Raw genomic sequence first — 14,010 nt, 5'->3', positions numbered from 1 at the left:
GCACACCAGACAGAAACGCAGCAATATACCTATACTTACCAAGTAACATATCCTTTTTCCTAGGCGGAAAATTGCCTTTAGATAATCAGAATTAGATGCCGAGTTGAGAAGCTGTGCCAGCCTCAATACAATTCGCAATAGCCACGGGCCGACTCGACGCCGCCTAACCACGTCGACCAACACAATAACAACCTCCCCATAACGTACCTAAAACCAGCTTGTGCCAAAGATAGTGCACGCGCTTCAAATGTCGAGGATAGGATGTTTGAACACTTCAAGAAGCGCCTTCAAGCTAGTCTACTAACAAAAGTACTAAGCTACAAGGATTCCAACGATATCGGGAGCTAGAGTGGCACGGGTTCCCCGCTGGGCCCGACCCGAACCCGCCCCAACCCGGTCCGGGTGCGGGGAACTCGTGCCACTCTATTTCCAACTATGGCTTCCAGCTTATCTGAGCGTTGGAACTTATCGCACAGTGACAATGAATCAGTGTAGAAGTTGTCGGTGTATTTTACAACCTGGCACATTCCAAGGCTCTCCCTACTCCTGGTATTGATTGACATGTAGAAACACCAACACCCGAAACCCGATTTCGCAATAGTAGCATATTCGAGGATGTATGTAAAGATATTTTGCCTACAATTGAGACAGCAGAACTATTACAGATATCAATAGTATACAGATCTATATGAATACCTAAGTTACTTTACTACTACTTATACTGGCAGCATCTGTGGTTTTGATAAAAGCATGCCTTTCAAGATACAAACATAAATGGAGAAAGTAACAATCTGTTCTCCGTAGCCTCCACGGTCCTATTTTATTCCCGGTCACCCAGAGCAGCAACGAATAATGCAGGCAGGACTGCCAGTGCACCAAGGAAAATCAATCGAATACTAATATAAATGATCCAAAAGGACAGCATCATTTCTGGAGATAGCTTTTGTCACCTAACCTTGTTTACGAGCATCCATAGCTACTCGTTATTCAGGCCACAGGGCTCTAACCGGCCTGGCCGGTATGTAGACCGTCGCTGTCGGCATGAGTGGTGTGAAGTGTAAAGGGAATCTGGATAAAGTCGTAGCGGATAGAAGGAGAGTCCTCTTCGGCTCCAATGGTACGAGGTCGGGCAGACGAGATGGTATCAATTAGTTGCTCCAGGTTAGACTGGGTACCAGCTGCCTTTCCAGATGAACGAACTTCTGTTTCACTGCGCGGTTTTCCCAAATATCCAATGTCCACTGGTGAGCTGGTTACCACGGCCACCAATGTCTCGTCAACCTTCCTCTTCCTCGGAACTTGGGTAGGCCACGTGACTGGCAGACCTGCAAGCTCCCTGTCAAGGTCTTTTGCACCGAGTGTGTATGACCGGCCGCTTTCTAGGTCGATGCCGGTAGGGCTCGAACGTGAGAGGTATGAAATTTGCCCAGCCACATTGACATCAAATAGCGATATGTAGACAGTGTTGTCGCCCTCGTTTCGTAGGTTGATATACACGCGGTCCCCGTCTGCCAAGTAACCCGTGCCATCCTGAGGGATTTTCCTTCCCCGTTTCCCTTTTACAACAAGCCCAAAATCAATTTTGATTCTATGGCGGAGCCTTTCCTCGGGACTTTCGCAATCCAGGCCAAGCAGATGCTGTCCGCGGGCAAGCTCTTCGGCATCAATGACAATATCATTAACTACCTGAGGTAATGAGTTTGGGCCGTGTGCCGTCCTTGCTGAAATTGGAATTCCCTTGCTATTGACAACTTCAATTGTGGGGCCACTCTGCCGAATTACCGCGAGGGGGTCTTTGTCGTCCGCATTACGAGGCCGAAGGTATTCAGACTCGTCCACAAGCAGCTGGAGTCCTTCAACTTCTGCAGGAAACGCAATGGGCCACTCATACAGGGCCTCCTGCTCCAGTATAGCTTTTGCGCCCTCAGCAGGGATGCACTTTTCTTTCCCTTCGAATTCCAGGTGCACACGGGACCTAAAGCCTGAGACGTTGGTGACGAACGCTGTGGCGATCTGAGATTTGGAATTGCCGGCACCAGTGGTGAAAGGGTATATCGCGTAGACATTGTTTTCTAGTACGCCGCCAACCCTTCCTGCGGACAATATTCCCACGCCTTCTTCTATACGAAGGAGCAATGACCTTGACGTTTCCTTCACGGTAAAGGGCATGCGAGCGTGGGGTCCTTCGGTGTGCGGATGTTGCTGGGGGAAACGTACATTCACAAGCTGTCCCACACGGAGTATTATGGTGCTCCAGGACACCTCCTGTCCATCTGATTCCTCCAGTGCCTGAGCCAGGGCTTCCGTGAATGCGCCATTCCACGAGCCAGACGTAGTTTCGTACTCAAAGGCACTCTCACTGGTGTTGCAGGCAACAATCCGGACTGCGTGTGGGTTGCCCTCGAGAAATGTCTCGCCCTTGAGCTCCCCCTTCTCTCTAAGAATCTCCACATACTCTCCAATGCGTTGGTGCTCATGCTCAGCAATATATCTGGGGACTGCCTTGGTCCCGAGGCTGGGGTCTCGCGACATGCGACCAGAGTGACAGCAGTCAAGGATAACGGTAACATTCTTGGTCTTTTGTGTTGTGTCACGAAGAAGATGCGATAACTCGACATCCAATACGCCCCTAAAATCATCTTCCGTCGTCTTATCGTAGTCGATGGGTACAATGAACTGATAGCGCCAAGGCACTTTTTCACCATTTGCTCTGTGTTCGGAATCTGGTGTTAAATGTATGGAGGATTGGACCAGGCCTCCGTATCCTGAATAGTAAATCACGACGACATCTTTATCAGAGCATTGCTGGACAAGCTTTGACCAGGCCGACTTGATTCCATCTCGGGTGGCATTAAGCCCAGAGCATTCTGTTAATATGAAACCTTTGCGCTCAAGGACGCTCCCCATGAGTATTATGTCGCTGGCCGGTCCAAGAAGTCCATTATACGGGCCCGATATAAGTAGCGCTCGCATATTAGAGGCCATATTGTAAAACTGGTAGGATGCCAAGGGAAATGCCAGAGTGCTGTCTTTACAGAAGTGGCATTAAACGTGCTGGCAATGCGTACTTATGAGCCCGCCCTAACGCGCGAAATGTCAAGGCGGCTGCTGAAATAGGACCACTTCCTCTCCCAAGGAACACGGTCTATATTTTGTTGTCACCGTCATCTCCAACGTCCGTAATTTTGAACATGGAGTGATATACAATGCGCAAATACCGTCGTCATGCACTCTCGCATTCCACCAGTTTGTTCACAGGAGCGATATAGTCATGGCATTTGACTCAATCTAGATCGTGTAAGGGCCTAGATTTCATCTTCATTGTGCTCGGGCGCGGTCAAGCAACATGGACGGTTTTGGAAAGCGTGGATCGAGTAGCTCCAAATCCATGGCTGCAGGCATGGCATGCAAAAGCAATCTATTGTTGGGATAGCCTATCACGATTTCATGAATATGAGTGCCAAGATACCTGACATCGATCGGTCTCCAGGCTGCCTGCGTAGTCGCAGTGGTGTGATATAAGCCCACCCGAACAGACCCACATACCCACCAGCCAGACCTAGTTCCGATGGAACCACAGGTCGAGGTCGCGGGCCCGACTTTCAGGCGAAGAGCTGCTTCCGGTGTCTCTTACTACTTTCTCCGGACGCCCCATATACGACCCAATGCCTTCTAACCACCAGCACTTGTAATAAACCGAGTACGGGTCGGGGAAAGCACGATGGACCCCTCTGGGACGCTCATGACGTTCATAAGAACCTCATCTCGCTCTGGACCTCTTTGCAAAACCAGCCCCATGATTATAATCGTAACTATTATTATCTGTATGGATTGAAGTGACCTCAATCCAGTTGCACTTTGTTTGTTTCCAGCAAGTCTTTATCTACAATACAAATCCTGGACCTTTTGATTGTTCGCAATCAGACTGTAAGATGGACTGGAGCTCACCAGAGATACCGAACGTTGCCAAAAACTATCCCGTCCTACGGAATGTCTTGGAGGCTCTTGATAATAGTACTCTGTACATCGATCGCAGAGGGAATTTCAATACAGCTCTTGACATTGCCAAGGGTTCATGCACTCAAAGCCTCTCTACAGGGGGAGGCAGCCTCGCTGCTGCTCTCATTAGCTGCGGGATTGTCCACACCCTGCAGGGTAACTGTAGGAAGGCTGTCGGTGAGTTCAATGAAGCAAACAGTATTGAACATTCCGACCTCGCTCTACGCTTCCTGGCACATACGTACATATATGTTGCCAATACAATAAACTACGACATGCTTCCAGATACTGCTAACGGACATGCGCACGATATTCAATACAAATTTGACAAGATTCAGAATATGCAAGAATGGTTTTCGCGATGTTCCGAGCTTCCCATTATACACATAGTGGATCCCTTGCTATACCGCGAATGTCAGTTATTGCATAAGCATAGGTGTTGGATGTCGACGACTCGACAAGGTCCAGATCGAACAGAGCCTTTGGCAACACAGAACAGGAAGATCCTGCTATCAGGATCAGAGAAGAATCATGATTATCTTGCAAATTTGTGAACGTACCAACGGGGCCTATCAACATTACAGCATGAGAGAGCCAAGTTGTTCGCCCGGTATTTCGAAAAGGAGGACGCCAGGAAAATCCTCAGGAGTGCTCGGGTATATTATGAGCAATCCGATGACATGGTTGGCCTTGGGAATATCGAATTGACACTTGGCGACTGGCTGGTCGCGCCGCTCTCGTGTCCCGAAGTCTGGAATTCATTCCTAGAGGAAGGTACCGGCGATAATTCACTGCACTGGAAAATTGAGGCTGCTGAGGCTGCTATTGATATCAATTCCGTTGGCGAAGCGAAACGGCATTATGACAAAGCTTTAAGACTATTCACCTCGCGAAACGCCCTCAGAGGAGTGGCAGCGGTCAGACTGCGCCTCGGATACTTGTCCGTTGTCAAAGGTCTCGCAATCACGGATATTGAGTTTGAGAAGGACTTTGCAGCAGCACGACAGGAACTACAAGCAGCAGCGGCCCTTTTCCACGATACCGGGGACACCATGGCTTTTCAGCTATGCCAGGCCCACGTGTCCATTTGCGATGTGGGAGAGAAACAAGGTCCGGAAGATCTGCAACGGGCAATCAATATTGGACAGTGGGGCCGCACGGACGGGAGTTTTGGATATGCTCTAGGACTAGGTCTCTTGTTTGCACGAATAGGACGGCGTTGGGCAAATCACATTGGTGACTGTGAGCGTGCGTTTACATGTTTGCGCCTGGCCGAAGCCTTGTTTAAGCATCTAGGCGCAGGATTGTCTCGCATCCATGCTATTGCCGACCAGATGAACTTGTACCAGCTGATAGGAGATTTTCCAAGTTTCTCAAGATTGGCTGTTGTTGCTTTGGATGAATGTGAGGCGTTGCAAAGCCAGGAACCGAGCCTAACAAACCGTATTGAGGTGGTGTCCAGGTGGATTTTGATTGGCATGCTAGGTACAGCTATGAGCAGAAAAGACCTGACATTAATTGACCGCGCACTGGATTATATTTCCGCCCATTTGGAAATGAATTTGCCAAAGGAAGCTACCATGTTCCCGCGAGTGGATGAGACCGCTGTCGCTATAGCCACAATCCGATTGTCAGAGGATCCCGAGGCTATAACCAAAGCGATGCACGACGCCCTCAAGTCTTTCGATCCTAATCAAATGGCTCAGAGCATTTTGATGTCCACTGTCACAGATTCCAAAGTCTATAGGGAATTTTACCGTGGTTTGAGCCATAGAAGAGAGGGCAATGCCGAAGAAGCTCGAGGGTGTTTTCGAAGCGTCCGAACAAAAGCCCAAGTTTATGACGACTCTCGGAGAGATCACATGGAAGCCATGGCCTATGCAGGGGAGGGTGATTATGCCAACGCGAGGAGGGCGAACAAGATGTCTCTCAAGCTACGAATGGAGGATCTTGATATACGAGACCAGCGAGGCGAGAGCACCCCTCTCGACGCTGATAGCAGGAGGCACATTGCCGTGGAGGCCCTTATGGCTTTGGTTCAATTCGATGACTATGAAGAGGCCGAGTCGTGGTTACATTTCCTAAATCATAACTTTCCAGATTGGTGGAGGCTTCAAAGTTCTCCTTGGTCAGGTCTTTATTACATGGAAGAGGGCTTTGGACACTTGGATTCCGCTCTCACAACCTATGAAGGGGCCATATCGCTGTTCGAGCGGCACCGTCAGAACTTATCTATTGATGAGCTAAAAGTTGCTTTCTCTGGAGGATCTACGACGCAGAAGATCTTCTTTGCCTGCGCAAGAACCATGTTCAAAATGCGCCAACGGCACGAGTCCGTCACTGTCTCTGCCAAAGATATCGAGCCAAGAATATTTAATGTGGTTGAGCGAGGAAAGGCTCGAAGTCTGCTGGATCTCATGCAAGGTGGACTGGTGGGCAGCGGCCAGGTTGCCACTTCTAGTCCATTGCGCCGCTGGAGACAACTACATGCCTCACGATCGATGCACTGTACGCTCATCCAGCACAAGTTTGGTAATGGCAAAGTCGATCATGCAGAGGTAACGCATCTCAAGGACTTGATTACGAAGATCGAAGGCCAAATTCAGAGCGTCGAAAAGGAAATGCAACTAAGAGGTGGCACGGCAAAACCAGTCACTGCTGAGGTCAGCTCTCTTATAGAAGTCGCCACCAATCTCCCTGAGGATACGTTGATACTACAGTACATGTACAACGATAGCAGGTTGTTCGCTTGGGCGACCAGCAATGAAGCGATGGTAAAGCTAGTACATAAGGAACTTGAAGAATACTGGCTCGATCGAGTTGCTAAGGAGTTTCACGATGCCTGTGACAAAGGACTTATGACCACGCATGGGGACCAACTTTCCGACACGCTCCTGAGACCGTTTACCCACCTCCTGGAGCGCTACACGAGACTTATTATCGTGGCACACGACTCCCTCCATCTTGTGCCCTTCCACGTTCTGCCGTTTAAAGGAACACCTCTTGTGCTCTCTCATGTGCTGACATATCTCCCAAGCTCAATCATCTTACGCTAACTCCTCCAAGAGAAGAGAAAGCAGCACCAACGATCGGTACTTGCTCTGGGTAATCCCGCGAGTATGACAATAACAGACCGAAACAACAAGACACTTTCTGCGTCACGGTTGCCTGGTGCAGGTAAGGAAGCGCAGGAGATTACTGAAATTTTGCCAGAGAGCAAAGCCCTCCTAAATAAAGAAGCCACACTTGAAAACTTGCTGAAGTAGATACACGATTACCCAATCCTCCACCTCGCCACTCATTGCAAGTTCGACCCGGAGGTGCCACTTTTGTCATCCATTTGCCTTGCCTATGGGAGACAATTATCAGTCCTCGATCTCCTCGACCTGCACCTCGACGTTGATATTGTTATATTCAGCGCCTGTCAAACCGCGAAGGGAACACCTACTGCTGGAGACGATATAGTTGGATTCAGCCGTGCTCTTTTCGCAGCAGGTGCCCGAGCAGTCATGGTCAGCTTATGGCCTGTTGATGACAGCGCAACATCCGAAATATTGATCGACTTTTATAAGCGGCTTTCGAGTGGCAAATCACCAGCAGTCGCATTGCAGGAGGCGCAGGGTTCCTTTTTCAACCAGCATGCCGGATCGCGCAGGGCTAATCAAGGTAATTCGAATAATACGTCAGATCGTGCTATAACGCAGCAGTTGTCTGTGAGAAGAATAGGCCTCCAAAGAGATATCACCAATAACGAGCAGGTTACACATACAGACCATTCCCTCCTTACGTTCTGGGGGCCGTTTATCTTGATGAGTGCCTAGTTGCCCGCACCAAATCTGACAGATCACGCTGGGAGAAAAGCACGCCGCTGGGAATCGTTGTTCAGTTTTAAAAGTTGTTCGAACTTCATGAAGGTGTGGCAAAGGCTTATTACTTTGTACTGAGCTCAGATTGACTAGCTATATAAGCTCAACATTGATTGTCATTGCAAAGTTAGTGAAGCTTGGAGCATCGAGGATCATGCATTCGCAATACGACTTCGACTTGATTGCTTCCCTTCTAGAGTAGAGGGACGAACAAGAGACAGAATAAAATTAGTTTTTGAAAGGTAGTTACAGTGTTATTTGTTAACTGGTGACACTACCTGGTCCAGGGAATAGAAAAAACAACTACTCTTTCGCGAAACAAATTTTTGGAATTACGCCACCACCCCACGCCGGAAACGGCTAAAAATTTGCCTAGTTTCTCGTTTCTATGAGAGCTATCTCCTGATACCAGCATCGACTGGTAGGAGATGGTGTTGAGTCGTGCGCAGCCCTCGGCCCCTGCGGGCGCTGCCGACGCGGCCGACAACGCGGCGAGACCCCTCCAAAAACGCGTATTGGACCACAACCGCGAGGCTGCTAATCTGCTCGAGTATCTCAAGGCCCATGGCTCAGGCACCCCGAAACGGGTTATCGAGTTTATCCAGGCCAGCTGGTCCCTTACTGACGCCCTGTCCCACTTCCCGGTGGGGGACGCGTGGAAGGTCCAGCTGGACGAGATGCAACGCGCTATTAATGATATCAGGAAAGATGCCAACGAACTTACAGCGAGGACGGAAGATCCCATCCGGATGTATGCTCAAGCGGCGGCCAGGGCTCCTCCACCATACCATTACCAGTCGACGCATGACTCTAACAGCACCGTGCCGGCGCGCCCTGCTGACCTCGACTGTGAACGCGCCGTCACTGTGAAGATGGGTGATTCCGCCATGGCCAAGAATCTCCGGAGGCTCACCAGCGAGGACCTGGTCAAACGCGCCGAGAAGTATCGCAAGAACGCCGCCTACAAGGCCGTCAGTCCTACGCTGATGTCTGTCCAGTTCGTCGCTGCGAAGATTCTGCGGTCAGGTGACTTGCGGCTCTTCCTCCGCAGCGCCAAGGGGGCGGAAATCGCGCGTATCTACCGGGACGCTTGGGTCCGCGGGTTCGGTGATACAGCGCGGGTCGTCCTTCCAACATGGGGGGGTGGTCGCCGCGGACATGTCTTGCAAGGCCTTAGGCCTGCTGAAAGACGAGGCGGACTGTAAGCGGATCGCCCAGGAGCTCGTGGCCAATAACTGCCATGCGTGGGGTGATTCCTGTGAGATTGCATATATCGGCTGGCTCGTCCGTCCTCTGCCGGGCAAGAAGATATCTTCGATTGTCATTGAATTTACTACGCCGCACTATGTAAATAGGGCCATCGAGACTGGCACTGTCTGGGACTTTCGGGTCTCTGAGAATGCTCTGTATGACCGGACGTCTTGTGTAGTACGATGCAACAACTGCCAACGATACGGCTACATAGGAAATATCTGTCCCCACGACACTGTTTGTGGCGCGTGTGCGGGCAAGCACGAGACCAGAGCTTGTCCGGACCGCGACACCCCCAGGCTTGTACCGAAATGCGCCAATTGCAAAGGCGACCACACGGCCTGGTATAAAAAGTGTGAGGTTTATATTCAGGAACGGGAGAAGGCCCAGGGACGAGTGCTGCACCGGTCTCGATACTATCGGACTCCCGCCTATCTACAAGACCCGGATGGTAGCGCAACCGGGTCCGCCGCACTGAACGCGAGCCCCAACACGGAGCCTCGCACCGAGACAGGGAGTGAGATGTCAGGGGGATTGTCAGTGGGAGCCAGAGCCGCCCCACAGGACGAGAATGTGGGATCTGGGGGACTGTCTCCGGCAGCCAGAGATGCGCCGGACCACTCGCCGATAGAGGGATTGAGGTTCACCGAGAACACTCCTCTGAGCGAGACTAACCTACCAGTTGGCAGTACGGCTATTGAATCGACGCTGACCAGTGTCCTGACCCTACCATCAACCCTTCCAGCGACTACCACCCGCCGGAGTATAGTCTCCTCCGGCACCGAGGGAACTCGACGGAGTCTCAGGCTCGTCAGCCAAATCCACCGCGCTATAGGAACCACTAGACTGAGTATACAGAACGAAACGCACACACAGACACGATCGCTGAGTCCGAGAAAGTGCCGGCGGGCACAGGAATCTGTGGGCCCCGATACCGAAATCCGAGGCCGGACCCGGTCAGCTACTACGACCACTGCTTCGACTCTAATCTATGACTAAACAGCTATAAATATTATAATACAACGTGAACCGATCCAGGGATATCGTGATGGCGTAGTTTCTCCGCGACCCGGTGGTGCTGCAAGCCGATATCATCGCGATTTAAGAACCGTGGAAGAATCCTTACTCAGATACGACACACCATCCCGCGTTTGGCAGTCACCAGCTTTTGTATCCCACTGCCAGCGACATCGGAGACCGGAGAGTGCGCGTGGCTCTTTACATCTCACGCAAAGTCAACCCTAAAATATGGAAGCATACCGTATACTCTGCTGACTGCCAGGAGCTCGAGCTCTATATATATGGTAAGAAGCTGCAGATCTTCAATATCTATAATCCCGGACCGTGGGATACAACCCGAACTGATACTATTGAACTACTTGACCGAATAGTATGCCCGACAGGAAATTATATTATTCTAGGAGACTTCAATCTCCACTACCCGGTCTGGTCCGAATGAGATGTATATACCGGTCCGGACCAGAGCGAATAAATTACTACTACAACCGACACCGACGCCGACAATGATACCGGTAAAGACCGACGGACTCGCACAGACCGAAAAGTACCAGTACTACTGGAATTTACCGACTCCCGCCTTCTGGACCTATGGCTAGAACCGGGAACGGTGACCCGAGACTGGAACAATTACCGGTCCACGATCGACCTTGTATTCGGAGTGCAGAACCTCGCAGACCAGTTTATAGCCTGCGAAGCAGCTCCCAAGGTCTACACGGACTCGGACCACCTGCCAACCTGTACAATTCTAGACTTCTCTCCGCAGACACACCAGCCACCGCAACGATGTTACTGGAAGGCCATGGACGCAGCCAAGCTGTGTGAGTTTGTGGCGGACAACCTCAATATATATTCACACTGGAACAGGCTCGGGACGGATCCCACGCCAGCCGCGATTGACAGTACCGCAGACTTTCTTATGGAGGTAGTCCAGCGCGCTATTTAATATGCGGTCCCGTGGGCCCCGAGAAAAAAAAAATTAATAAACTAAGTTATTTATAATTATAATCAATTATAGTATTAGCTGGATTGAAATATAAATGTCCCGAGAAATATAGAATGGCTATAGAAAGTCTGTCTCCTTCTTGTACTGTCTGGAAAATACTGATTATCACCGAATCCCACCTAAACCATAGGTTAAACTACATCGGCTCCCAAGCCAGGAACCCAGATCCAAGTCATCAGTACCGGACTGCCCTGTACGGGCACTGTATTATTCAGCACTGCCTTGACCATCTTGCTCAATAGCTCTGTCTACTACGGCGGTACCCAGACAATACGCGGCCCACCCTCTGAGTTGAAATTATGGGTTCGTATCCTCCGTGTATGGCTGGAGGGCGAGAAGCGCACTGTCTTGTCCCTTATCGAACGCTGTTTTAATGGCTATACAGCCATTACCGACATCTCCGGTTGTCAGCTCCTCCCCGAGCTGCTGAAGCTTTGCCTGGATACTAAAGTTGTATGTACCGTGTGCGATCCGGTTATATAGGAGAAAAGTATAAACTAGATCTATAGCTTTATATATCTATAGTTTCTCAAGGCTCTCCTCCTCCTACTACCGGGTATAAGATACTTTGTAGACTTTAGTTGGTTGTTACACCAGCAGTAGAGCAATCTATATAGAAATAGTTAACAGTTTAATTCAGTAAAGAAGATCAGCGATACACTTCCCCAGAGAGAAATCTATTCCAGATATATAACTTGGCTGGAGAAGAATATACCCACCGATTATCTTATATTTTTTGATATTCAAGAGGGTTGGGAGCCGCTGTGTAAAGCGCTAGGCAAAGATATCTCTACAGATATACTCTTCCCGTATATCAATAATTCTGAGCAGATTATATATACTGCGAAGTATTATATTTAACAGGCCTTGCTCCGATGGGCGGGGATTTTTGCTATCACAGGAATTGCTATTACAAGTATTATATAGCAACAATAAAGTAATAGTGAAGTGGATAGAGTATAGGGATAGTAGAGTATAACGCATTATACCTAGAATAATTTAAACTAGGAAGCTACTTGATCCATCAGTCTAAGCAGAATCAAGGTGGGGAGAGACAGCTGTTATACTAATTACTGTAGTGTGTGATTTCGTTCGGCTTCTTTACATATAAGAATACACCTTCGAACAATAAAATTCTACTAGCTTGTGGCTTTCAATAGTTAAACTCGACTAGGGAACTAAATCTAGATTAATAGCCTATAGATTAGATCAGCCCAGCTGCAGTAGACCAAGTAATAATATAGCTAGCTGAATCCCATAGTACCGGAGAATAATTCTTTTCCAAAAAAATAACGAGTGTAAAGTTTAAATGCTATACCTGCTAACAGGGTAAGTAATAAATATAATTACTTATTTAAAGAAATAATCTTTCAGTGTTATATTAATATATATAGGAAAATAAATATTATTCCACATGCGAAAAGATTGTGAGTGGAGCTGTGGCACAGGGATTATATTTTATATACAGCTAGCAATTTTTGTATACGAACACCTCCCACAGGAATCGGCATAACCTCTCAGATATACTGCCATTGAATCTTCTGTCGATTATTTCGGCAGCTAGACTCCATATATATTATATATAAGTAGGTACCGTTCAAGATTACCCGTATAAATACTGTCCTAAATCCATCGTAGATCACCCCTTAACTCTATACATTGTCTGGAATATTATATTAGAGAAACTCGATACAAAGGGGCCATTAAATATATATTTTTTCCTCCGAGACAATTGAGAACTAGATTCGTGTGGTTAACCAACTCCAAATCTTTACCTGGTATCAAGCAGTTGCTATTACTCGAATTATCCAACCACTACAGTATGACAGTCTACTTCTCAAAGACCCCAAGCATCCAGAAGATACCGCAGATAATACTCTTATCGGCCTTTCTCGAGAACTATACCGCCCAGAACGTTACAGAACTGTAGAACAAGGAGCAGATTGGTTTGAATTCAACAGAAGAAAAGAGAGATTGATATTCTCTAACAGTTTTATAGATTATCTGTAGGCCTCTAGACTACCTCCTATTATCTGGGAGAAAGAATATCTGAGACAAGCTTATACTGGTATTCAATAAGTAGCTCCGGATTCCACCAGAGAAGACGGAAATTATAAGCAATATTGTGTATCTGCTATACACAGTATCTCTGCTATAAGATTTACCTCCTGACCAAGATACCTTTATTCTATAGTGAACCGTGGTTAAATCGAGTACTGCAGGATTGACAATATCCAAGACTCCTCTAAGCTTCGACAAGGGAAACCAGTCGCCTATAGTATCTTTGGTATGGCTCAGACTATTAACTCCGCCAACTACGTATACTTCCTAGTACAGCAGAAGCTGTCCGCTCTACACAGCACAAGTGCTAATAATATCTTTGTCGAGAAGCTTCTGAATCTTCATAGGGACCAGGGAATAGATTTGTACTGGCAAGACACTCTGACATACCCTACAGAGGAACAATACATTGGCATAATTCTAGACAAGACGGGGGGGTTATTCTGACTCGCAGTCAAGCTTATACAGTTGGAAAGCCATTATATATGGTGTCAAGGAAATATCTACTATTCAGGGTAGAAGACCTGTCAACTAGGTAAGGGTACGTAGGCTGAAAGCTAAGCAGTAGATATCAGGCAGACAGAAGACTGATTCTTGCCTTCCTCTTTCATTCACACTAGGCTAACTTTATATCCAGAAGAACCCCCTTATTCTCCCAACAGGATAAGACTGACAAGGAGCTACTATACGTTATTGAAAAGACGACGGATATGTGATCCGTCGTCGCCGTTCGGCCTCCGAGCTGTATATGCACAACGGGCAGGGTATACGATACAGTCATCATGCAGAGTCATCATCGGATCTGTGACA

The 14,010-nt window shown here is 48.4% G+C and overlaps 4 protein-coding genes across 4 annotated transcripts; 3 read left to right on the top strand and 1 right to left on the bottom strand.

Moving 5' to 3' along the window:
• Positions 1–1,002: 1,002 nt before the first annotated feature.
• On the bottom strand, positions 1,003–2,985 carry BDV27DRAFT_163886 (caspase domain-containing protein; the record flags this gene model as incomplete). The annotated part of the gene is made up of 1 exon (XM_032073607.1): positions 1,003–2,985. One exon carries the CDS (start codon positions 2,983–2,985, stop codon positions 1,003–1,005), a length of 1,983 nt encoding a protein of 660 aa, XP_031921190.1.
• Positions 2,986–3,932: 947 nt separating this feature from the next.
• On the top strand, positions 3,933–7,055 carry BDV27DRAFT_169764 (uncharacterized protein; the record flags this gene model as incomplete). Its single annotated transcript, XM_032075119.1, has 3 exons — positions 3,933–4,549; positions 4,592–6,706; positions 6,740–7,055. 3 exons carry the CDS (start codon positions 3,933–3,935, stop codon positions 7,053–7,055), a joined length of 3,048 nt encoding a protein of 1,015 aa, XP_031921189.1.
• A 19-nt stretch (positions 7,056–7,074) lies between these two features.
• Positions 7,075–7,864, top strand: BDV27DRAFT_138200 (uncharacterized protein). Its single transcript, XM_032069175.1, has one exon. The coding sequence runs from the start codon at positions 7,509–7,511 to the stop codon at positions 7,818–7,820; it is 312 nt and encodes a 103-aa protein (XP_031921188.1). The 5' UTR covers positions 7,075–7,508; the 3' UTR covers positions 7,821–7,864.
• Positions 7,865–10,935: 3,071 nt separating this feature from the next.
• Positions 10,936–12,000, top strand: BDV27DRAFT_150737 (uncharacterized protein; the record flags this gene model as incomplete). Its single annotated transcript, XM_032071271.1, has 3 exons — positions 10,936–11,058; positions 11,293–11,613; positions 11,770–12,000. The coding sequence occupies 3 exons, from the start codon at positions 10,936–10,938 to the stop codon at positions 11,998–12,000; spliced, it is 675 nt and encodes a 224-aa protein (XP_031921187.1).
• Between the last annotated feature and the right edge of the window lie 2,010 nt (positions 12,001–14,010).

This window comes from Aspergillus caelatus (genome assembly GCF_009193585.1).
Source record: "Aspergillus caelatus strain CBS 763.97 unplaced genomic scaffold BDV27scaffold_364, whole genome shotgun sequence".
Taxonomy (NCBI): Eukaryota; Fungi; Ascomycota; class Eurotiomycetes; order Eurotiales; family Aspergillaceae; genus Aspergillus; species Aspergillus caelatus.
Note: the sequence above shows the minus strand (reverse complement) of the source record. Positions and strands in the feature narration are given on the sequence as shown.